The sequence below is a fragment of the Phocoena sinus genome, chromosome 2 (genome assembly GCF_008692025.1).
Source record: "Phocoena sinus isolate mPhoSin1 chromosome 2, mPhoSin1.pri, whole genome shotgun sequence".
Taxonomy (NCBI): Eukaryota; Metazoa; Chordata; class Mammalia; order Artiodactyla; family Phocoenidae; genus Phocoena; species Phocoena sinus.
Genome location: NC_045764.1, coordinates 21,011,903 through 21,035,960, shown reverse-complemented (window position 1 = coordinate 21,035,960; position 24,058 = coordinate 21,011,903). Strand labels below are relative to the sequence as shown.

Here is a 24,058-nt window from a genome sequence, read left to right as displayed (position 1 = left end):
CTTTTTGGATCCCTGGGTTGAGAAAGGTTGCAGCTGCAATCGGTAAAAATTCTGTGTTGAAACTTAAGGATGGCATTAGCTGGCTTCCAGCTGGTGTGTGAACTGGCGCGAAGGGGCACTGTGGTACCTGGTGCAGGAATGAATCGGACTCTTGTCATGGCTCCTGTAAAGCTGCCCATCTCAGTGATTCAGGGGCTGCAGGTCCTCCTGTGGTGTTGTCATCTTTGTCATGCCTTGCTTTTTGAACATCTTGGTTTGGGACCCCAGCTGTCTTTTGGGTTCTGTGAGATGGCTTCCGCGTTCATTCAGAAATGATTTAGGAAGCGTCTCTGTGAATGAAAATGCACTGAGTTGGTGATGGGTGGCGTGAGTTCCTGGTGGTGGCAGTTAGGGTTCATTTTGACTTTCGCTTTGGAAACTGACTTGATCAAAAGGGATGGAGCCCTCACCCGCAGCCCCAGGATGCTCAGTGCCTGCCTTGCATAAACCGTACCCTTCCTCTCCCCTGTGGGTTAGGCTGCTGGCCTTAGAATCAGTGAAAACTTTAATGCTACAAGAACAATAGGATTAGGACTGGCTTCCTCTTTTCCTTCCCATCTGCCAGTTCCAGATTTAAACAAAGATCAGGGAGTGGGAGTATTATGATTAAAGTAAGGAATAAATCCAAAATTTATTGACAGTCTACTCTCTACCGGGCACTAGGTGATCTCTTTTCATCTTGTATAATTTAATCCTCACAGATACCCTAGAGTTAGTGGTAGTTATGTTATTCCCGTTTCAAAGATGAGAAAAACAGACCAAAAGAGGGAAACTGGACACACAGCTCATGGTGGAAGGGATTCTAAGTCACGACTCAGGCCAACTCCTTCCCTGGCCAACTTAAGAGTACAAATATTGGATATTTGACATTTGAAGTTGTATTTTCCTCCAGTGCCACATTTCTGCGGTACACTGATTTGTGCCTGCCTTCTAGTTTTGTACGGAGTAAGCTGTACAGTAAGAAAGGGAAAATCACAGTCGTTTTTGCTTCTGAGTTTTTACGGCTCCCCTGCGTATGCTCACTGGTTCCCCTTATAGCTCACGAGGTCTTTGAATTAAAGCACCCATGGCTCACTTTTCTCAGGCTTTAATCTGTATAATGGGAACACATGTTGGAGGGAATAATAGAGAAATCTGAAGCATGATGAAATTGAAATGTGACTTCTAATCTGCATAAGGGGCCAAAATGTATCATATTGTAATCAGAACCAACCAAGCAGCAGATATACTATGTGACACGATCTTTTCTCGTTAAGAAGCTCAAGACAGTCATGAAACAGAGAGGGAACAGTGGGTAAGAAGGTATCAAGTGGTGTATAATGAGGGGAGGGGGTCTTGAAGGATGGAAAAGAGAGCAGGAAAGGGAAGTTGTCCTTAGAACACCCCGGATTCGTCTTTGTTATTAAAACAAAGCCAAATAAAATCCTTAATTTCATCACCTTTCTTCCTCAGACCTCAAAGTCATTCACATCTCTCCTCCTCTCTCACGTTGCCATATTCCTATGAAATAGTACAAATGTAGCTGTTAGCTGCCACCAGAGAGTATGAGAGACTAAGAGATTGGGCAACATAAAGGCTTACACTCAGCCATAGTGATAAGATAAGATAACACATTTCCACTTAGCTTGGGTAGATTGCTACACCACTTTTCCATGAAGATTTTGGGTAGTTCTTTTAAGAGAAAGAAAAAAAGAATTTTTTTCCCCTAATGGACTTATGGGAATGAGCATCAAAAGCAAATTTAAAGAAAAAGTCATTTGGGATTTTCAAAAACCTCTGTCATAAGCTAAAAATAGTTAGAGATTTGAACCATATTATAGGGAAAAAAATAAATTTCCTGTGCTCAAAACCTTAATGTATTTTCAACCTACATGTCACTTTAATAGCTTGGTTATGTAATTGCTGTAGTAATAATTAGGTTAACACCTCTCATCAGAGGATCGTGGTAGATTTTGATTTTTCAGCCATCCATCCCTACAGGGAAATGATGGCCACGCACATGCAAAGGTCTAGATGATGAATCAGAAAATTAAATGACGTGTTCCCAGTGTCAGTCCACTCTTTGACAGAATCAGGTGCAGAATCTAACAGGTTTGATTCTTAAATCTTATCATCTCTTTCACTCTGCTTGCAAGTAGCATTTGTCTTAAAGAGTCTGATCTGCATCCACTGTGTCAGATGACTTCTGATCCTGGGAAGGAAAAGCTCTTTGATGGGGATCCATCATCACTGTGGGTAAAGCAGATTCATGTGTTCTCTTTTACACACCATCCAAGCATTTGGTCTCTTTAATCCTTCCTCTTTTTCAAGATGTATTTGTTTAGAAGAGGGAGGGACATTGAGGCCAGTGGGGCTTTCATGCCTCCGGAGAGTCCCTCTCAAGTCCTGATTTTGCTTCTCGCCAAGATCAGTCTCAGACAACACCCTCCCCCCGTCCCCCGCCCCCCTCCCCCACCCACTAAGTCTTAAAACTTCCTTTCTGCCCCCACCTGTTGCTGCTTTCTCTCTAGACCTAATGTTATGCCTACTGCTATATCCACCCAGCTGTCCCCACTCAGCTGCTGTGTTTCATCAAACAGTAGTTTCTCTTTTTGAAATTTACAGCATGTGACAGTAAGATGAGAACTTCTGACCATTTGGGGAAAACATTTCTTGGGGGTGGTGGGAGTTCAAGGGCAGATTGCCAGGGAACTCAAAACCCCACTCTGATAGGTATAAATTTTGTTCCCACCGCCAGGCTGGCACCAGATAAAGCTACCTGATACAGTTTGAAAAATCTCAGCATCTTCAAGCGGCTGCTGGGACATTCCTTCAGAGGTTGTTTTTTCTGAGTGCCTTTGTGTACATATCACCAGGCCAGCCTTTTTCTCCTCCCCGCCCTTTCTCCAATCTTCTCTTTCCCAATTTTCATATATTTACTCACTTCATGGGACGTGATCTTCCATCCTCCCCCCAACCCTGTGATGATGTCTGGAAAGGAAGCACCCCAGAGAGAGCTGTTCCGAGTTGAGAACTCAGCCTTGGTCGAGGCAAACTTGATTTCCCTGACAGATGAGCCACCAAGACTTTTCACTTTTGTGGTCACCTGCCTCCTCAGACCCACAGCTGTGGAGGAGACCGTCTGGCATTGTCTGGCTTCCGTTTGAGAGAGAAAGAGGGAGAAAGAAAGAGAAAGCTGAAGGGGGAGGGAAATAAGGCAGCAGGGGGAATAATGGAGAAAGGAGGAAAAGGGAAGGCAAGTCGAGAGGGAAGTGATAGGCTGTTGGGCTCAGGGTCTTGACAGGTCCATAGTATTAGCATTTCATCCCCTTGGAATAGAAACTTCTGGAAACCCTAAAGGGGCATCTCATTTCCGAGCGCGAAGGTATGTATACAAAGAACCCATCTTCCGTTGGAGGGTCTCTTCAGAAGGGAGAGAGATTCACCATTATGTCTTTTGGCTCTATTGAAAACAGATGCAGAAAAACACAAGATTGCAAAAAGCCAGTAGCAGCTGTTCTCAAGGGAGAGCGACGGCTTAAAATTCCCGTGCAAATGTAAAATCAGAGTTTAAATAACGATGTCATCTTTATTGGCGTGTGATTTTACTGAAGTCGTTTTAGGAATGTGATAAAGTCGCCATTCCAGAAGCTTTCAAAATGGGGGGGGGGAATAAGATCATTTTAAACTTGATTGGTGATATAAGTATTTTTTAAGGGATACCTTTATGGAGCTAAGAAAATATAGATTTATAATGTATCACTTAGGGATCTATTTGGGGATTTTTAAGCGCATAAAGACCACTTGTTTATTTTTACAAGTGCTGATGAAACTGGGTAAGCCAAGAACAAACACATGACCGCAAAGTCAGATACTTTCCCAGGTACTTCAAATTCACGTGGATTTCAAACTTATTGGCTGGAAAACGCCCAGTGATGGGAAACCCCACCCCCCCCTTCTAGGGCCTTTCTTGCTCCAAACAGCTCTCAGTACACTTGGCTTTAAAAAGAAAAAAAAGGAACAGCTATTTAATAAAATTTGAATTTAAAAATGTGATGGGGAAAGATGTTTTGGATTCTAGTTTTTAATAAAGAGCCAGGAGTGAGGGGAGAAAAACCCTTTTGTGAAGGTGGCTGTTTGAGGAGATGGAACAGTATTGGTACATCTGTAGTTGCATGGCCGACTGTCTACTGCTTTTAAGGAGATTGCAACCCGTGACGTTATGCATAGGAATAATTAAAAAATGGAAATTTGTCACAAAATATACAGGGCTGTCTGCAGGAGAAGGAAATTAACTGTTGGGTTATAAACGTGCATCACTATCTATCAGACTCCAGTCTCTAAGTTATGGTATAAACTTTGTGCAAAAATGTTGAAAGATCTATAGTCAGGGGGCTCTATCCTGGTTCATTGATGAAGATGGGTGAAAAGAGTCGATACCTTCCATTCGGGCAGTGTGACTCCATTTACAAACACATTTATTAGCATTCTGTTTCTATGGAGAGGTTTTTGGTTTTTTTTTTTTTTTTTTTAATGCCAGTGATAATTCAGTGCTCAAACAATGACCACTGGAGAAACCTCAGTTTGAGATGAGGCATGGGGAGGGGGCGGTGTGCTGAAACAGCACAGTGCACCCAATTGCCTTGGAAGGCCTCATATAAAATGAGGTCATTCAGAAACTTTCCCTTGAAGTGCTTCCAATCCTTGAATTGCCTTTTGTTTGGGAAATGAATAGCAAGTTGATTAAAAAGAAAAAAAATAGACAATTAGGGATGGTAGGGGGATGGGCTTCGGGAAGAGCTTAGGTTTTTCTACAGTGAAGCTAAAATGGTGAGGAAACTGCATTGTTCCCAACAGCCCCGTCCCTAGGGATGTCAGCACACGGAGGTGTTACATACCAAGTCAGGTCTAGGAGGGGGGCCCGCTCATGGCACTCACCCCCTTCACTGCTGTTGATAAGATCCTTGGCTATAAAAATAGCTTCACTGAACCCCACGTGTTTAGCAGCGGCCCAGACGAGCTGTCTGCAAAATAATTCCAACTGCCAAAACATGATACCTGATGGCTCGTTAGGGCGTGAAAATTAAAAAAGGGGGCCCCATCGAGTTGTTTGAGATTTTTTTTTCCTTCTGGCAAAGCAGTCAGATGAGAGATTGAAGCTTTTCATCAGGTGGTATTTGGTTGGGTGTTTTTGTTTTTAAGCGCAAGAGCTTTTAAATTTGTATTTTTAAAAACAGCTCTTGTGTAGGTGCTGTGATCGTGGAAACAAAACCCTATAGGGTGTGTGTGTGTGTGTTTGTATATTTTGTTTCTCTCTGGCACCTAAATTAAGTGCCTATGCAATCACTCTATTATTTATGTATTGGCAGCCAAACTATTTCAGCTCAGCTACATCCAGAAGCTTTCCTTGGTTCCCCTCGTCACTGTATTTCATGTTAGAGTTTTCTTTTATATCTGACCCTGGTTTTGCTTCTAACTTTAAATGGCAAAAGCAAATGTGCTTTGAAAACTCTGGGACTCACTGTAGTTGTTAAATAAGGCAGTAACCTATGCACTAGTAATTCTTTCTCTGTGACCTACTTACATACTTCTTCACCCTCCTTATAGTATGATTAAAAGCTGCTTTGAATCCACTATTGCCCTCAAGGGATTTGAGCCTAGAATTTAACAACTGCTGCTGAGAAGGCGTAAGTCAGTAAGAGGGCCTTCCCTACAGTGTCTCCCAAATAATTCACATGCAATTAAAGAGAGAATAAATATTTCAGAAGTCTATGTGTTAATGATGCTTTTTCTACCTTATAGAATGTAGATGTACATGGAGCTTCATTCCATAGCGAATTTGAAAATATTTTCCTTTTTGATTAACGCAGTTGTGTTTTGCTTCTGTTCTGGATGTCGGTTCTGTTAGTTCGTTCTTCAAATAGTTTTATTATAGAGTCAGCTGCTTATATACATTTGGGAGTTATGTAAATAATGTCTAGAAAATCAGGAACTGTCAAGGTTTGTCTCATTTATCTGGCTAATTACTTTATTAAGGTTATTGAAAGACCAACAAAATTCTTATAATTCAAAGGCAGCCTGCAGAAGCTAGGGTCGGGAAAAAATGTAGCTTAGTATTATTAGGAAGAGTTGGGGCATTTGGGGTATAAGAATTGATTTTACCCCATCTGTTTTTCAGTTCTTTATGAACCTAGCCCTGATTCCTCAGAAAAGCAATATTTTCAACTGAAGGTTAGTCCTAGCCCTATGTCTTGGAATTAGAACCATCTTGGTCAAAAGCCAGATATGTTGTTCAGCTGAAGAAGGAAATCAAGTCAATTAAGTATGGACTTAATTGAATACACCAGGCCTGTTATTCCAAATTGCTCAATGCAGCAAGTCTGGATCTACAGTTGATATGTGGATTTAATATTGGTATATAAGTATCCATTTTTCTTCATAATCTCTAAAGATGATCACTTCTCATTATATAACACAAGAAACTGGTGAGAAAAGATGAAAACAATTTTTTCTCCATGTTGTCTGATACGTTTAACACCACGTGATACAATTAACTCCACGTGACTTAGTTGTTTAACCCTCTGACTACTGTGAATACACCCCCAAGTGTGATGTCATTTCAAAATAAAATTTAAAGTGATGGTTAATAAAAGAGGCAAACTATAAGACTTCTGGTTTGCAATTTATGAGGTTGCTTTAGAATGTGAAATAGGCCACAAAGAAGTTTTACAGACTGGTGACATTGTGAAAATTTCAGTTTCATCTAAATAACTGAGCAACAAAACAACGATGAGAGCGCCAGATTAGAACATCACCATATAAAAATACTTTTAAGAATTTTCACAAGTCACTTGGGAAAATTAAACTCCCTTCTTTGTGAGAATTCTGCCCTATTTCTCAATTCCTATTAGTAAATTGGTCACAGATCTTAAATGAGTATTTAAGCTTCATGGCCATTACAGACCTAACACTCTTTTCATGAAGCCACACTGTTGGTTTTTAATCATTGTATTTAAATACTTCGAGATGACCAACTTGTGATGTATCGTTTTAAAAGAAAACGTGATTTATCACTGTTTTAGTCCCGTGTACTTCTTAATGTTTTCAAGATGATACAAAAGGAAATATAATCGTGCAGAGACTGATGAATCTTTCTCCTTGTAAAGCACGGAAAAGTCCGCAAATGTCACTTGGGCCGTTTATCTGATATTTACTTTGGCTCAACCACGAATGCTATTTCAGTTGAGTTCATACACTGGCGAGCACAGCCCACCGAGGAGCATTTAAACGACGCCCCGTGATGATTCGTCTCTCGTGGCTTCAGTTGGGGAGTTTGGGTGCGCTCGTGGAGTGCACCGGCCTTGGGCAATACGGTGGTACTAAACCCACGACAAGCGGTGGGTGAGTCGGGCCTCGTGCCAGGCTCCTGGAAATAGGGGACCAGACAGAGTCAGCGCTGGGGACGAGTGTGCGTGTCTGGCTGCCGGGGAACCTAGGCCGGGTGGGGGTGGGGGGCGATTTGTCCAGGGGGCGGTCCCTCCGCCTCCTCCTCCCCCCGGGGGCCGGGCGTGCGGGCCCGCAGGGGTTAAGCGACGGCGCGGCGGGCACAGAGCTCCGCCCCCGGTCGCCGCACCTGGCGCTGGGCAGCCCGCGGCCCGGGCGCTGGCTGTCGGCGGGGATTGGCGGAGAGCCGCGGAGAGAGAATGTGACAAGTGCCGGCTCGGGCGGCCGCCGCGGGGAGGCCGCGCGCACCTGTCCCTGCCCGTCTGCGCCGCCCGCCACCACTCGGCCGCGCGCACCGCCGCCCCCCGCACCCGAGCGCAGAGCGCGCGCCGCGAACATGACTTCTGCCTTCAAGCTGGATTTACTCCCGGACATGATGGTTGAGGGCCGCCTGCTAGTTCCCGACCGAATGTGAGTTTGGCCGCCTGGCCGCCCCCGGGTCACCGGCCCGGAGCCCCGCGGAGGGAGAGGGCGGGCTGTGGCGCTTCTGAGCCCCGGGGACGCGGGGGGTGGCTCCGGTTCGGCCGCGCCCTGTGGTTCGGAGCTGGCGCTGGACGCGGGGTGGTGGGAGCGTGTCTGGAGGAGCGGCGGGGACCAGCGAGCGGGGCGCGGTGCCCGGGGTGGGGCGGAGAGCGTGGACCGGTGAGCCGGACGCGGGTTCCCGGGGTCTGGGCTTGGGGTCCGGCCCGCGAGGACAGGAGAGCGTGGCGCGGCGTCCCAGGGTGGGGTGCGCGCGTGCACGCTCGTGTCATTTGAAATTCGGGGCTGCTGAGCTCTCGTGGCCCATTTAAATATCCCTTCTTACCAAATTGCTCGCTTCTCTGACTTACCTTTGCAAAATTGCTTTCTTAGGATAGCAGAGTGGAAGGAGGGGAGAAAAAAAGGATGGGGGGAGATAATTATAAAGCATGAAAATAGCCAGGTGTACTGTGTTGCAGAAATTAGAGGTAATTTTTAGGTAATCACGGTGATTTGTCTGATATGCAGTCTATAATTTAATAATTAATGTGATTCTGGTTGTTTTACACGTCGGCAAACTAGAGTAGAGAGTTTATTGGGAGAAGTCAAGAGCTGGGATTCCTGAGGAAGGGAAAATACGCCTAATTTTTCTTGGGCTCGTTAGTCTTGATGGGAAAGTTTCTCTTATCAGCTGGGTCACTCTGAAGGCAATGGGATCTGCTTGTATTTCAGGAGTGTTTGAAAAGACGACCTAGAAGGTTGTCAGGAGTGGGTCTGAAAGGTCTGTGTCAATTTCAGACTTGGAATATATACAGTTGTTTCTTGTCAGGCAAGAAATGTGATAGTGAATCTAGGCTACAATTAATCGAGTGAAAAAGGGACTGCTATCCTTGGTAAGAGTAGGTATAAAATGTTTCCTATTGTACACACCCTGAGAGAAACATTCATATTCTTTCTGGCACTTCGCTCTATCCTGTGCAGTTTTCAGGCCATTCTGAGCTTTATGATCCATTTCCCTGGCAACTGTCTTTCCCCTACGGTGCTAGATTCTTTTTCTAGGATGTTAAATGTTACGAGCTGAGAGATTCTTGAGAAACTCCACAGTGGCCAATTATTTGAGCTCCTAGGATTTGGGAGAGAAAAAAAAAAAAGCTGGGGAGAGGGATGAAAGTCTGTTAAATGTGAGTTGTCCTTCTAGTCGATATTAAGAATGTTAACTTGCTTTTACATATGATCAGGTTCATTGTCCCAACTAAGATAATCAGATAATGTAAATTAAAATATTGAATTTCCCTTTGGCAGTTTTCTCTGTGAAAGTAATCTTGATTAGTACTGTTCCCATGATATTTGTTTTGAGAGATCTCTGTCCTCTCCCACCTCTTAAAAGGGCTATCTGTATAGGCGTTTATTACATGTTTGCACATTAGCTAGTTTGAAAGTTCTGTGTTTTCTCCTCTGTAAGAGAGTTGGGGCCGAACCAAAGAATTGGCTTGATCGTTGTTTTAAATCGATCGTGACCTGCTAAGAATACTCTCCAAATATAAAGTGTTAATGGCCTCTGAAAGATGCTATCTCTTGTCAGTTAAATTATTAATTATGGAAGTTTAATTTGTCCTTTTCATTTGGTGGATGAATGTGGCTCATTCAAACTGTTTGCTCTGAATGGAGCCTTTTTGTCTTAGTGATAGAGTCGGCTAGACAAATCCTAACATAACTTCTACCCACTTCTCTTCCATGTGTTAGTTATTTTGGAATCAAACTCAAATTGTTTTCAGTGTTTGTCAACTCTTGCTTAATTGAACCTGGAAAAAAAGAACAGGATTTGTAAATGATAACTTTATTATTTGTTTCCAAGATAATGATTTTATGTTTCCTTAGCCCTGAGAATACTGTAGCATGTTTTCCAAAAGAGTTTGTAATTAACTCACGTTAGAGACTGTCTTTGGGGAATAGGGGTGCGTGAGAAGGAATGTGATAAGTTGAAAATGCTTGAAACCCACTCGAAGTATATCTTATCACCAAGATAGCTTTGTGGGTTTACTGTTTTCTGGACCTGTGGTTGTTTATGGTATATTGCCATTCGGACTAAATTGCCGTCAGCTAGATTGTTGGCCTGTTCCTAAAAGGAACTTATATAAAGCACAGGGCTTTTCTGGTGTTGATTTTCTAAAGCAGTAGAACATATTTTCAATGACGTTTTCCCACAAGAATATATTAGATAAGTTTGCAAGATGTAATATGTTTGAGTCCTCAAGGCAGATGAACAAATAGCTTTTGAGGTAAACGATTACGCTTCATGGCCCCATGAGCCATCAAGTGTTTAAAGAGCCCAGATCGTTTAAGGCTCTGTAGTGGGTATAGAATTGTTATGACATAGGCTTCAAAGTCTTGGGGTTTTAAATGTTCAACATCGAAACTGTACATGGAAATGGACCTTTTAAATCTTAACTACCAAAGTTTTGTTGTCTTTGTGTTTAGAATGTCATTTGCAAGAAAGCATAATGAAAATAAAAACAACTGATATTTTAAAAATTCTGTTCTAAACTGGGGCACTTGGTTTTGTATTGGAGTCGGGGATGAGTGTCTTTCTTTGTTTCACCTTTTGAATGATCGTATGTATGCATTGGGCTTCCTTTTTTTTTTTTTTAATGTTGGTTGTTGAATTTTTACACAAATTTTAAACAAAATCTAAGACATGTTATCTTGGAATTGAGAAATTACAGGTGGAAAAATCTATGAATGCACCTTTAAACATGTTAGTTCAGATTTGTGATGTTAGAATAAGATGCTGAGGAGAAGCTACCAGTAAATTAATAGGAAATCTTATTTTTTTCACATTCGGTGAGTAACCTTACCGACAAGGAGAAAAAGTTATCCTGAGTCAACTTGGTGCATTAACCTTTTTGTTGAGTCCTCCCAAGTTGGGATAACCGGAAAGATGTCTATCAGGGTCTAATTAAACTGAACGGCAGTTCTAGGGACGTAATTGTTAACGTTGAAAGAGACTTTGGAGACCATCTCACCAGACCTCCTTGTTTTATAGATGAAGAAGCTAGTACAGGGGCAATGGGACCAGTCCAAGAAGGCAGTGTAATTACTGTTTCCCTCTCCCCACTAAAATGAGAAGAACATGAGTCATTCATTGAATACCTGCTCTGTACCAGGACACTTTACATACGCTGTCATAGTAGATATGCAAGGTGGGTATTGCACCCATTTTACAGGTGATACTTAAAGAGATTAGGCAATAAATGGCAAAGCTGTGGTTTGCTTGTGTGTGTGTGTGCACACGTGTATTATATAAATGCGCGTTTATGTGTTGACGAGAGAAGAGAGGAGTGTGAGTTTTTGTTGGGAAACCATAATTGTCACTTGAGAATGATGGAGCATTATAGGAAATACATATCACTGATTCAGGATTGACTTTCTAATTTGATTCAAATTAGTGAATCGATCACTCTTGTTTGATTCAAATTCACACTGTTATTCCATATGCTAATGAGCTAAAGAGAATATACTTTAATTAAAAACTTTTTGTTTACTGAGTACCAGCAAGATGAAGGTCAAAGACATTGAGTTCCCTTTTTTTTTCCATATGACATTTAAAGTATATTTAGGAAATGCCATTACCAATAATAAAATAGAGCACTGAGATTCGTCACCCGGTTCCTTGATAGACATGAGAGGAAATTAAAATGCAAAGACTCTAAAAAGAGCTGTGTGTATGGTTCTTTAAGGAAATTTTTAAAGAAGTATTTTCAGGTGGGATTTCTCAGTGCCTATTTCAGTATCAGCTGCTTCCTGAAACCGAAAACTCCTCCCACAGTGGCATTTTAGAACACTGATGTTATCTTTGATCTGGGTTAGAGATATTATTGTAATTGTTGAGTATTGCTATTTAATTGTAATTTGCTGGATTGAGATGACTCTGACATCTTTTGATGAGATGCTGGTGAGCTGGGAGGAATAAGAACCTTGCGAGACAAGATGAAAAGAAGATAAGATTTTCAGGTATGAACCTAGTGGTTCACGGGATCATTAAGAATGTTTTCCATCTCCGAGTGGTTACGTACTCCCTCCACCCCTGCTCTCACCACTATAATAATAGTATATTTGGCCTCTGATAAAAGGCTGCAGTTTCCTTCCTTTTTTTACATATATCCCCAGACTTTTCATTTTCATTTCTCCTTACTCTTACCTTGTGGTTTTCTTACAGGTTCAACACTCATTCCCTTCTCATGAAAAGACGGGTAATAATCTGATAAACGTGATCATGGTTGAGGCTTATATGTAGACATGGATGATGGGGGGGGGGGGGTCTGATGTCACTGTAGCAACCAACCCCACAGCTGTTTATACTACCAGTATCTCTTATTTGCATTTCGGTGGAAAACCTGGGTATTTTCAACACATTACAAGGAGCCCAATGATAAATCAGTAAGTCATTGATGTCTTTCACTTCCTATGCTGAACCTCACCCAAACTTAAAAAGTCTTTATTTCCAATTTAGAGTGTTAGTACTGGAGGGTTTTATTTATTCAGGGGAAGCTTGGATTTTTGCTTTGTGTTGGTGGATTAGGCCATCACGAAGAGTTAGCTATTTCTCAATGTCATATTTGTTCTACAGAACTGCAGAAGGGGGAGGCTTTGGAAAGTACGAATGATTTCCTGTTCTTTAGCACCTCCCCGTTCTCGTGCCCTTGTGTGTGTTTCCACTATCGAGCTGGTGGGGAATATAAGGAAGCCAGCGACGGTGCTGTGCTACTTGTGTAGCAGTGCAGAAAATGCATTTTTATTTTTCCTTAAGAAAAAGCTCCTGCTGAACTTCAAGGGAAACGGAGCTGCACATTCCTGGAAAAACCTTGGTGGGAAACAAAAACTATTTAGCACGGTAAATGTGATGCTCGCAGGTAATTGTAAAATAATTATCCCCCTTTAGCATCATCACCGTTTAATTGTGCCATCCAGTATTCTCATGCTCTGAATCTAGATGTGAAGGGATGGACCCTCCCCCCCATCTCCTCCTGGGACTGTCTTTTTCATTTACTGTGAGCTTTAGGCTCTTCCGGAAGGACTTGAAAAAGAAAGGGGGAAACATACAGGGGGTTTTCAGCAGTTTCACTCTGCCCATTTGTTCTAAATCACGACAGGAAGTGATTACGCCAACTGGTTTTATAGAAATACAATTCCACTTATGTGGTTGAAATGCCTTGTGAGCATATTTGAGATTTACGCTTTCACAGTGCTACCCCCGGAGTTTTATGAACAGTTGGTTTTATGAACTGCGGATTGTATGTTATGTTCAGATACTGAGAGTGATGCTTTAAAATCAGCCGATGATTTAAAATGGAATGCTAATAAATATGTAATCATATGGCTCTCAAAATGACAGATGAGTACAAATTCGGTTTTTGGTTAAATTTTAATTACTCCGTTTGAATGAATGCCTCAGAGCCAACTTGCTGGCGAATTACTAGACCCCTTTTTTTTTTCCAGTTTTTCCTCCTAAATATGTATGTAAATTAAGTTTAGACTGCATTTAGACTAAAATACCATTTTGGTTGATTATTCTCAACTTTTCTGCCAGACTTGTGTGGCCATTTACTTAAGGTCAGATTTTAAATAAAGAAACCTGTTTGAAAGAGACCTCAGTTTAAATGATCTGTGCTCCCTTTCCAGCAGCAGAAGGGTAAGAGACAGATAGATACAGGATTCCTTTAATAGGGATAGTGCTTCAAAAATGGGGTACGTGAAGTGTTCGGATTTTAAGCCTTAATAATGAAAAGTCAGAGGTTTGCTTTCTCGGGGAGGTTGTTGATGGCTCTGTCATGACCATGGAAATCAAGTTCCCCCAACCCAGCAGCTGCTGTGTCTGACGTTTATAGGCTCAAACAGGACTGAAGATTTCCGAGGTTCACAGATGATGGTACTGACTCACTCCTCAGAGAGAAGGCAATTAATTGCAGCTGATTTCTTTGACATTTGACATCATTTTTGCACAGCTTAAAAAATTTTTTTTCTTGAGTGTCATGGGAGTGAATAGTTCTTCAGCTTCCATACTAGGATCGAAAATTCTCTGTTTTTATGCTGAAAGGCTTAATTTTCATGTCTTTTCAGAAGGGAGTTCATAGCTGGACTTGGGCTCATTAAATTTTTTTTTAATTTAAATTTGTTTATTTTTGGCTGCATTGGGTCTTCATCGCTGCGTGCGGGCTTTCTCTAGTTGCGGCGAGGGAGGGCTACTCTTCGTTGTGGTATGTGGGCTTCTCATTGCAGTGGCTTCTCTTGTTGCAGAGCATGGGCTCTAGGCACGTGGGCTTCAGTAGTTGTGGCACATGGGCTCAGTAGTTGTGGCACACGGGCTTAGTTGCTCCATGCATGGGGGATCTTCCTGGACCAGGTTTCGAACCCGTGACCCCTGCATTGGCAGACGGATTCTTAACCACTGGGCCACCAGGGAAGTCCCGGCCTCATTAAATTTTAAGGTGGTATTTTAGATCCTTTTCCTTGAATGATGTCTTCCTATCTCCTGGTCTCCCCCAATAACAGGAAAGTTGTACCACATTTATGTGACACAAAATCAGTTGGTCCTGTAGGCTAAAAGAGGAGAATAATTTGTTATTCACCTGGCTGTAAATGTGTATATAAAATGTGTGCACACACATGTATATATACATATGTATGTAAATATAGGTGAAACATATATGGAAAACTAGCTTGGGCATAATTCCTCACTTTCTTAAAATATCTTCCATTTAATGGCCTTTGGCTCTAAAAGTTAGGAAATACGTGTACAGCGTAACATGTGTTTAATGGATTCTTACGTTCATAACTGAAATGCTTAAGATTCAAGAAGGTTTAACATCTTGACCAAAGATGTGCTTCATATTAGTGACGCTGCTAGAAGTAGTTCTTAGGACTTTGTTTTGACTCTTTGGCCCAGAACCTCAGAGTAGCTTTTGTTAAAATACAGAAAAGAGGGTCACTGTGATGGTCCTGTCATACCTTCTGGGTGAAAAGCTGAGACTCTTCCCACCCAGTTGAGTGGCTTTTCTCTCCTTGCCACAAAGTCCCCAGACTTGGGGACGTTTCTCAGTTGCAGTTGAGTTGTTGCTACTGTCAAGACCTTATAGGCTTCAAGTAGGAAGAAAGAAAGACTTCACAGAAGCCTGACAGTAGACCCTCCACTGATATTTTTTCGTGTAGACACGCTGGTGCCCACCAGACCAAATTCCTCACCGTGTGCTTCTTGCCTGCTGCCGCCATCTTGTATGGTCCATGCCATTATCCCATAGCTTCCTATCGCTGTTGAAAGGAGAACTCAAAATTTTGATTGTGTCTAGTGGGACTCCAACACATCAACTGAACATCTTAAAAAGGCTAGAGCTATGGGAGATCTATGCAGCTGTAAGGAGGTAAATTGGTGTAAACCTTCTTCAACATGCATGCACACCTCTCACCCAGTTGTTTTCTCTATGCATCTCCAGAGTAGACCTTGGGTGTCACACAGGTGAAGCAAATGCAGGCTGAAATCTGACATTTCATTTTCTCCTTGGAAAAAAAATCTTTGGGGAATAACAGAAGTGAAAGATAATAGGAGAAAGCGTAAGGAAGGAAAGCTGTCGGTAGCGGACTAACGGTATTCATTTTGTTATGCTTTGACTCAGCGCTCCTGATTCTTTGTACCCTAACTCAGGCTTCTTTAGGTCATCAACAGAACAGCTCTTCCTGAAGTTTTCTTTCTGCCTTTCCTAGGTTTTCCTGATGTATATCTTTTCTCTTCTTTTATTTGAATCTTCTCTAAGATTCAGTGGGCTTCTCTAAGCCCCATTAATTATCCCTCTTCTGAGCAGTTTCCTAAATTTCAAGAGAAGGGGCCACATCCGTCTACAGCACAGTTCTCAGAACCACAGCCTTGAGAGGGAAGACAGCGTCCAAACACCTTGGTCATCACTTGCAGTAAATTCCCCTGGCACAGCTGTGTGTTTCTGTGCATAAAACTACATTTTGACTTCCTAGGCTATAGAAGGGGTGTTGAGTTTTCTCGTTGGGTAGAAGGGCAGCATATTTCGAATGATTAACTTTATGGATGTCATTGTCTTGGCCCGCTATATTTGGCTGTGCTGCAGCTGTGTTTGCCTTCTCAAAATTGTCACCAGGAGGCCTCCAACTGCAATTATTCCCTTCAGTTCGTGCTTGTAGCATCCTTCCTTGTGACTCCCGTGGTCCACCCCGCCATCTTGCCTGGGCATCAGGATTCAAAGGCAACACGCAAGCCCTGATGGCTGGTTTAACACGACCGGCAGCTCCATCTCGAGACAATAATGTTAAGTCACCTACATTTTACATTCTAATGCGACCTCTCAGGGTACTTCTTTCTTTTCACAAAAAGCCCATATTTTCCTCTTTTTTCCTACTTCTCTCTTCCTCTTCGACGGCAAAAAGTTGCTGCCAGCATCTACTGACGGGCAATAATATTTCTTCCGTTTCTGTATTACTAGAGCACTTCCGAGCAGGTTTTTACTTACTTCCGGTGTTTCCACGTCCCCCACAGAACACCGTGTTGAAGAGGAGACTTAAAGGCAGAGCTTTTTTTTTTTTTTCCTGTTAGTTGAGCCCCTGCCACAGAATCTTCTTTTCTTTCAGGAAGATTTTAGGAAAGATTGTTCTTTGTATAGAAACCATTTTAATTCTGTTGGCTATGTGTGAGTTTTAACCTTGAGTTAGAACTTCCTCATGGGTCGTTTCTGCTTGTCGGGGACGCTTGCCCTGCGTCGAGATCTGCTGTGTGTAGCAGAATGGCATCACCAGCGACATGGCTTTATGGTCTCTCCAGCAATGCGTTAGAAGGTCATCCTTGAAGGCTAAGGGTCCTTTACTAAACAGGAGTCTTCTGCCTTCTCCTGGCTTGTCTTCTGACTTGTTCCATGCCCCTTTCAAGTCTCAGGTGACTTGTCAAGATTCCTCATCTAGAAAATAAGGATAATAAGATATGCTTCTTACCTGTGCCCCCAGAATTATTGTGAAGCTAATGTCGGGAGAGGAGTTATAACCTGAGTATTTTACAGCTTTGTGGTACTTAAGATCGACTGCAAGTCCACCTGCCTTTCCTGGGAGAATGAAACTCAGGGAAACTTCATTACAGCTGACCAGTTAATGTTTTCTTCCTCAGAACATTCATGCTTTAAAGTCTCAGCCAAAGACCCAGAAAGCAGTATGGCTTCCTATAGACGTGCAGAAAATGCTCCGTCCCCAGGACCACATTAAGAAGACTGATTTTTTTTTTTTTCTCTCCTCTTTCTGCTTGATGATTGAGAAATAAAATACAGTTTGTGTTCCAACTGTAAACTCGTGGTCAGACCTTGCATTCTGGGATGGGGTGAAGCAAAAAGCAGTATCTCCATCCTGGTATCTCCGTAAATGCATTTGGAAAAGCTCTACATCAGCTGAAATAGCTCTTGATTTTCTTATGGGAGGAGACTCAGCTGTGCCGTAGGAAGGCTGCTTCTCACGAGATGGGACTCCTAACCCCCGCAGAAACCCGACTCTTAAAACAATTTCAATGATGTGAACATGGTGGCGAGTGTTGTAGACCCTGCCACCTGCTGGCCTCATTAGGTGCTCAGGCCACAGCCTGCCAGGAGAGGCTCTGAAGGAGGAAAGGACTTGGAAAAGGAATCAGTGATTTTAGGAGTTGGCACCATGGGTGGAGGTGTGCATCCCGCCACAGGACTCATCATAGTTATTGTTTTTCTGCTGTACTGTACAGGCCCTTCTTCTCCTGACATAGCCGGTAAGGTCCTTGAAGTCCTGAGAAGCCAGAGCTGCTACAGCTAGTGTGAAGGTTTGCTCCTAACGTTTTAAGTCACTTGATTGATTAAGATCAGACATGATCGGATTCAGTTGGGAAGCTCAGAGCCTCCTCTGAGTCCATTTAGCTGAGGAATGTCCTCCATGGTGGGCCAGAGGCCACGCAGCACCCACGCTGGCCAAGAGAGTGATGTCGCCTGTGAGACACCGCCCCCGCCCCACCCCACCCCCCAGGCCATGAACATGACCTGCCGAACCAAGAATCCCCTGCCCCCGTAGCAAACCACTTTGCGCCAGGCTGAACTAGGGCACTATCCCAGATGATGGCTGTTTCTGACATTGTTGGGAGAGGAACATGAGGTCTGTGGATGAAATCTGGCAGAATCTTTCGAGAAGGGTCTGCCTTGCAGATACTGCCGATGTTTCTCTACAAATTGATGAGTTCTTTGTAATTGGCACATTTTTCTTAGCGTCAAGGACGTCTAAGTGACTTTATAGGCAGCCTTTCAATTGGGCCAAGATTTTGTGTCCAGCTGTCATAAAAAGTGACCAAAATTAGACTCTTGTCAGCCTCAGAAGCCACGGGATGGCCTTGATCTCGCCTCTGACCGTGTCTTGTTTTTTTCAGGTCTACTCAGAACGTGATACTTCGGATCCAAATTGATTTGAGTTGTCTGTTCAATAAAATAATGATGTCTACCTAGAAGCCAAAATATGTTTTCCGGTGTCAACAAAACTGTAATTCTTTGACACTGAAATACTTCTTTTTAGTATGTTTCTCCTAATTCTGATTGCTAACACTTTAAAGGATGTTGCCTTCCTGTGGGTACGCTTTCTGAAATGTTTTATGACATCTGCTGTTCTTGATCTAGGATCTACTGTGGGTTAGCCATTAAGCTAAGAGATTTGTATAAATTATCAGTAATCTTCAGAAAACTTTTGTAAGATAAGTTGTATTGTTCCAATTTTTGCAAATGAGAAAAGGGAGGTTCTAGAAGGTAAAGGCACGTATCTGTATCCATTTCCAAAGCCTGAGCTCTTTCAACCGTGCCACCTTCCATTCTGGCCCAGAAGGTTGCTTTGTCTTTCGAGGGATCCTTAAGAACCTTGTATGACCATAAACAGGTTGAACTTCTAGATGTGTTGGCGAATTTGCAGCTGAGTTTGTGGATCCTGAGTATGAAATAGTTTCTTAGCTATGACCTAATAATAATGACCTGCTTTTTGTATGCTCTTTCACATAAATTTCTTGGTTTTGATTCATAGCCAGACCAGTTTCTGAGTTTAGAAGGCAAGAGTGTTGTAAAAGTTGTCAGAAGAAAGGGGCACGGAAGCAAAGCCAAGCTATCTTGATGCTAGGGGCAGGGTCTTACAGCTGAGATAAGGAAGCAATTAACATTGAATGTTAAGGTGGCTCCTTATTCTTCATTTAAAAAGATCACTGCCTGAAAGAGAAAAACAAATATCTATGCTAACACATATATATGGAATCTAAAAAAAAAAAGGTTCTGAAGAACCCAAGGGCAGGACAGGAGTAAAGACACAGATTGTAGAGAACGGACTTGAGGGCATGGGGAGGGAGAAGGGTAAGCTGGGACGAAGTGAGAGTGGCAATGACATATATACACTATCTAATGTAATATAGATAGCTAGTGGGAAGCAGCCACATAGCACAGGGAGATCAGCTTGGTGCCTTGTGACCACCTAGAGGGGTGGGTTAGAGACCGTGGGAGGGAGATGCAAGAGGGAGATGTGGGGACATATGTATACGTATAGCTGATTCACTTCGATATACAGCAGTAACTAACACACCAGTGTAGAGCAGTTATACTCCAATAAAGATGTTAAAAATAAATAAATAAACGTTAAAAAGAGAGAATGAACTGCCTCTTCCAGGAAGGAGTTTCTTTGGGGGATTTCATTAGACACCTGGCATCCCACCCTGCATTTACTTCCAACTTCCTGATTTTTGCATTGATTTAGAGGAACACCTTTCTCAGGGTGCCTCCAGCCCATAGTGTGCCTTCTTGTAAATTAGAATAAAGCTCTTGGGTGGCATTCGGTCCCCATTGTCCCCCTCATGTGGTGACTTGCTGCTGCGTCCTTTCTACAGTTACTTGGGGTTTTACCTCCTCCTCCATAAATGAGCCAGAGGGGTCGGCAGTAGAATAAGTGTCTCTGAACATGATAACACATGGATTTTAGATGATTGACAGTGGTGACCAACTCAGCTGTGGCCCCTGGTCCCTTTCACGTGTCTGTACACCTTTGACCTTTCCATAGCATTTTGCTCAAGTGCATAAACATTTGATGGGACTCTGGGTTTTCAGCAAATCAGTGATGTGTGTTTCCTGCGTAGCTATCCAGAGTAAAGGAACGGACAATAGAAAAGTTAGCGTAGAATTCATGCCTGGGTTGGTCTAACCCACACCACCATTTCATACCAGGTATTAGCCTGCCGAAATGCCTTTACTCTTAGCAGGCGCTGCGCGTTGTAACCTAAGAGGATGTGATTGGAGTGGAGTTTTCGTGCCCCATGTGCTTATTGTATTCTTGCTACTGATGCAAACATTATCTGTAATTACATTTTCAAGTGACTGAAAATTGCAGGCTTTGTTGAACAAAAGTACAGCCAAAGAATGGAATGTATATCCACTCCTCCCTCATTATAAGGCTTTCAGAAATCAAACTATAAGGCCCAATGCCGTGGCTCTCAACAACCTGATACCAACTCCATTCTCTGATGTTTGAACACTTCGTCAAAATGCTGGGTTCCCAGTGATGATCATAAAATTGGAGGAAAACATTGTCACTCTTTTAGTACTTTGTCGGCTCCATTGTCAATGCTGTCACAGTGACAGCACCTCTCGCAAATCCTCTTTCCAGGATGTAAAACCAGAAACCACGATTTGATTTAGATCCAGGCATGGTGGGCCAAGTTGAGGGAGTGGGTTGAGGTGAAGACGTTGTTGCCTTCCTGGGACAGATACTGTTATATCTGTACAACATTATATTGTCTTCAAGCAGCCTCACCTCCCACCTAGGGTGCAATTAAAAGAAAAAAAAAGATTGTCCCCGTGGGGACCTACTGCAAGGTAAATAAACTCTTACCTTGGTCTTAGAGCCTGGCCATGGGACGAAGAAAACATTCTGGCCAACCTTGCTCTTCTAGACACAGGATAAGACCCCATGTCTAATTTCAGTGAGAGCTTAAGCCACGTGGAATTTTAAAAAAGAGAATCTGACATGTCTGACCTTAGTATTTTGCTCATCGTTGATTAGCATCTGAAAATCCAGGGAACCCATGAAATAGAAAATGTTCCCTGGTTTTGGGGTGGAAAGCAAACGGGAGGAAGAAATTATGGTGATGTTGTTACTGTTACTTTGTTTATAAGGTATTAAACTTGTCATTTTCATGATGGTTCACAAAATCACAACTCACTCTCTAGGCCCTAGTAGAGTTCAAGCTCTTAGCAAAACTAAAGACAAAAATCACTGTGATGCTTTAATCCAGAAAAGGAACAGAGTCAGGCCGCTCAGAAAACCCACCAGCCTTTCCTGATTCTGTCGAGTGCTGCCCTTTCAGGTGGGACCCCCATGTCATCAAAGAAATGTTTATCAGGTCATAATTAAAGTGTGGACAGTTGAAATCCATTTAGTTCTGGTGTATACCTGGTGAATTGGATGCTCCCGTGTGTGTGTGTGTGTGTGTACATATACACACATATATACCTATGTTACCTTTTCTAACATAAATTATACATTTAAACGTGTACAGTTAGATTTTGGACAGACCACTTTATACTGTAATAATAAAGTTATACGTTCAGTATTTTTAACATTCATGGAGCTGAAATGAGATAATTTGGAGGTCCAAGTAAAGGGCTTTCTATGTAATACAACGTGTCAACAAGGGTTGTGTGCGTGTGTTTCATTTTTAAAAATGTAAAGGGATTGTTGTAGCTGTTGACGCTTCTTTTGCAGCGGAAACTGAGACCTAGTCAGTCTCCATAATATAATTGCCCGATTGTGAGGTACAAATGAGGGCAGCTTAATTTGTGTATTTCATCAGTTCTCTCTGTGGATTACAAACACCCCTTCATGTTCAGCAGCACACTTTTTTTTGACAGGTTATGTGTTTATGTCTGTAAGTGCCTGGGCTTCCGATAGCTTGGGTTCTTAACCAATCAGCACAACTTACTTTAAGAAATGTAATTAGCCTAGAACCAAAGTTAATTAGCTTTAAAAGTTGTCTGATTCTCAGGGTTTCTTGTTTGCTGCTACAGTAGCAAATTGATTCCATTGTGGTGTAGTAGATAGAGCCGGAGCCAGGAAGTGTGTAGTCGTTTTACAGTTTGTCCTGCAGATTGAATAGTTAAAATTAAGTTGGACAGCTGAGGAGTTGAGGATTTATTAGTCACAGCTGACCTGTTATTTGGCAGAATTGATCAGTTCTGTGGAAACTACCTATACGTTTTCTGTACTGAAATCTGTTTGTTTTTTTTTTTCTTTTTATAACTGAAATTCCTGCTAGTGAACAAGAGTCGCAGCGTGTATTGTCAACCTCAACACAAACATTTGAAGTCTCATAATGTACTGAATGGTTACTGCCTGTTCTTGGTGTTACAAAAATCTTCTATAGAGTGTTAACAGTGGTTCATATTTTAAGTTAAACATTTGGTTACTCTGCGCTTTTGTCTATCACTTTGTTTCTTTTTCTGGGATATACTGGTTTAAGATGAAGAAGGCTTCACACTATTTGCTTTGGGTTCTGTTAAATTAGTAAAGGATTTTCTTGTTGGGAAATAAAAATTTAACTGTTACACCTTTCTGAAGACCTTTGTATAGTTTGGAGATTAATCCTTTGCCCGTTGTTTCATTTGCAAATATTTTCTTCCATTCTGAGGGTTGTCTTTTCATCTTGCTTATGGTTTCCTTTGCTGTGCAAAAGCTTTTAAGTTTCATGGTGAGTGGGAAGCTGCTGCCTAGCACAAGGAGATCAACTCGATGCTTTGTGATGACCTAGGGGGGTGGGATAGGGAGGGAGGGAGAGAGGCTCAAGAGGTAGGGGATATGGGGATATATGTATACATGTAGCTGATTCACTTTGTTGTACAGCAGAAACTAACACAACGCTGTGAAGCATTTCTACTCCGATAAAGATGTGGGGAAAAAAGACCTTCGTTCAGCATCCTGTAGATCAGATGAGGGAAATACGATATTGCCTCATCAATTTTTTTTTTTTTTTTTTTTTTTTTTGCTATACCTAGATCCTTCCTAGAAACCTTACAAATATTACTAAGAACACTAAGTGGAAGAAATATGGTCTCCTGGTGGTGACGTGCATGTACATTTATGATCTTGGCCATTTGGATTGTAGAATCCAGGCAGCCTGAGAGATGGGGGAAAACAACATTAACCAAAATCTGTAATATTGCGATTCTTTCCCATCTAAAAAAGCTGCAAGAGTAATAGTGTCTTACCTACTGCATTAGGTCTGACTGGATCAGGTATGATCCACAGAAATAACTGTGCAAGCAAAGAAATCTGGCTTTTTATCCTGTCGAACCTTTTGCTCCCTCAACTTCCTTTAGACAAACTCTTGATTTTACTCTAGATCTAGAATCTCGAGAGCAGGTAGGCATGGAGAGTGAAAATAAGCTGATGGCATAGCAGCCACTTAACTGGTGTTCCAGTTATGACCCCCAGGTTGGAACTCAAAACACAGTGCGTATGTGTCCTGGTTTGCTGGGATACTCCCAGTTTGTACCTGTCATCCTGGCGTCATCACTAATAGCATCCGCCTTTCACTCTAAAGAGTGTCCCAGTTTGGATGATAAATTACGTGGCCCCCCTTCTCATGTCTGATCCTGTATCACTAGCTTTCTTAAATATAAACATGTTTGCCAGCTTTTAAAAGTCTATACATAGGACTAACCCAAACCTTTGCACAAAAAGGATTATCCATGCTTTGAAACGTTCAGAAAAAGCAATTTCTAGCCTCTCTTTCTCTGACCCGTTCCCTTACCTAAAGTTATTCAAAATTGAACAGAAGTCTCCTCGCTGTTTTTAATGTGTTAGTACCCTGCTGGGCACCTTTGGGACAGGCTAGCTCATTAACTTATGTTTCTTTTGAACCAGAATCTCTTGTCCTGGGAAATTCCCGTAGACGGCTTTGTCTGATCACCCTTCCCCCAGCACATGGGTTCTGTGTTTGAGGACCCTGAGACCAGATTTACAAAGCTGCGTTTCCCTTCAGTTCCGTTAA

General features: G+C 42.3%; 1 protein-coding gene across 3 annotated transcripts in view; it reads left to right on the top strand.

Annotated features, from left to right (window-relative positions):
- CELF2 (CUGBP Elav-like family member 2) overlaps positions 1-24,058 on the top strand; it is a 397,933-nt gene that overhangs the window by 83,745 nt on the left and 290,130 nt on the right. The window contains exon 1 of one of the 3 annotated variants that reach the window (XM_032621814.1): positions 7,723-7,932. The exons of 1 other annotated variant lie outside the window; for it this stretch is intronic. In XM_032621814.1, the coding sequence (XP_032477705.1) occupies positions 7,859-7,932 (74 nt within the window). In that variant the 5' untranslated portion in view covers positions 7,723-7,858. Of the gene's footprint in view, positions 1-7,722; positions 7,933-24,058 lie in introns of those variants that run through there. One more of the 3 variants, XM_032621815.1, reaches the window with a different exon arrangement.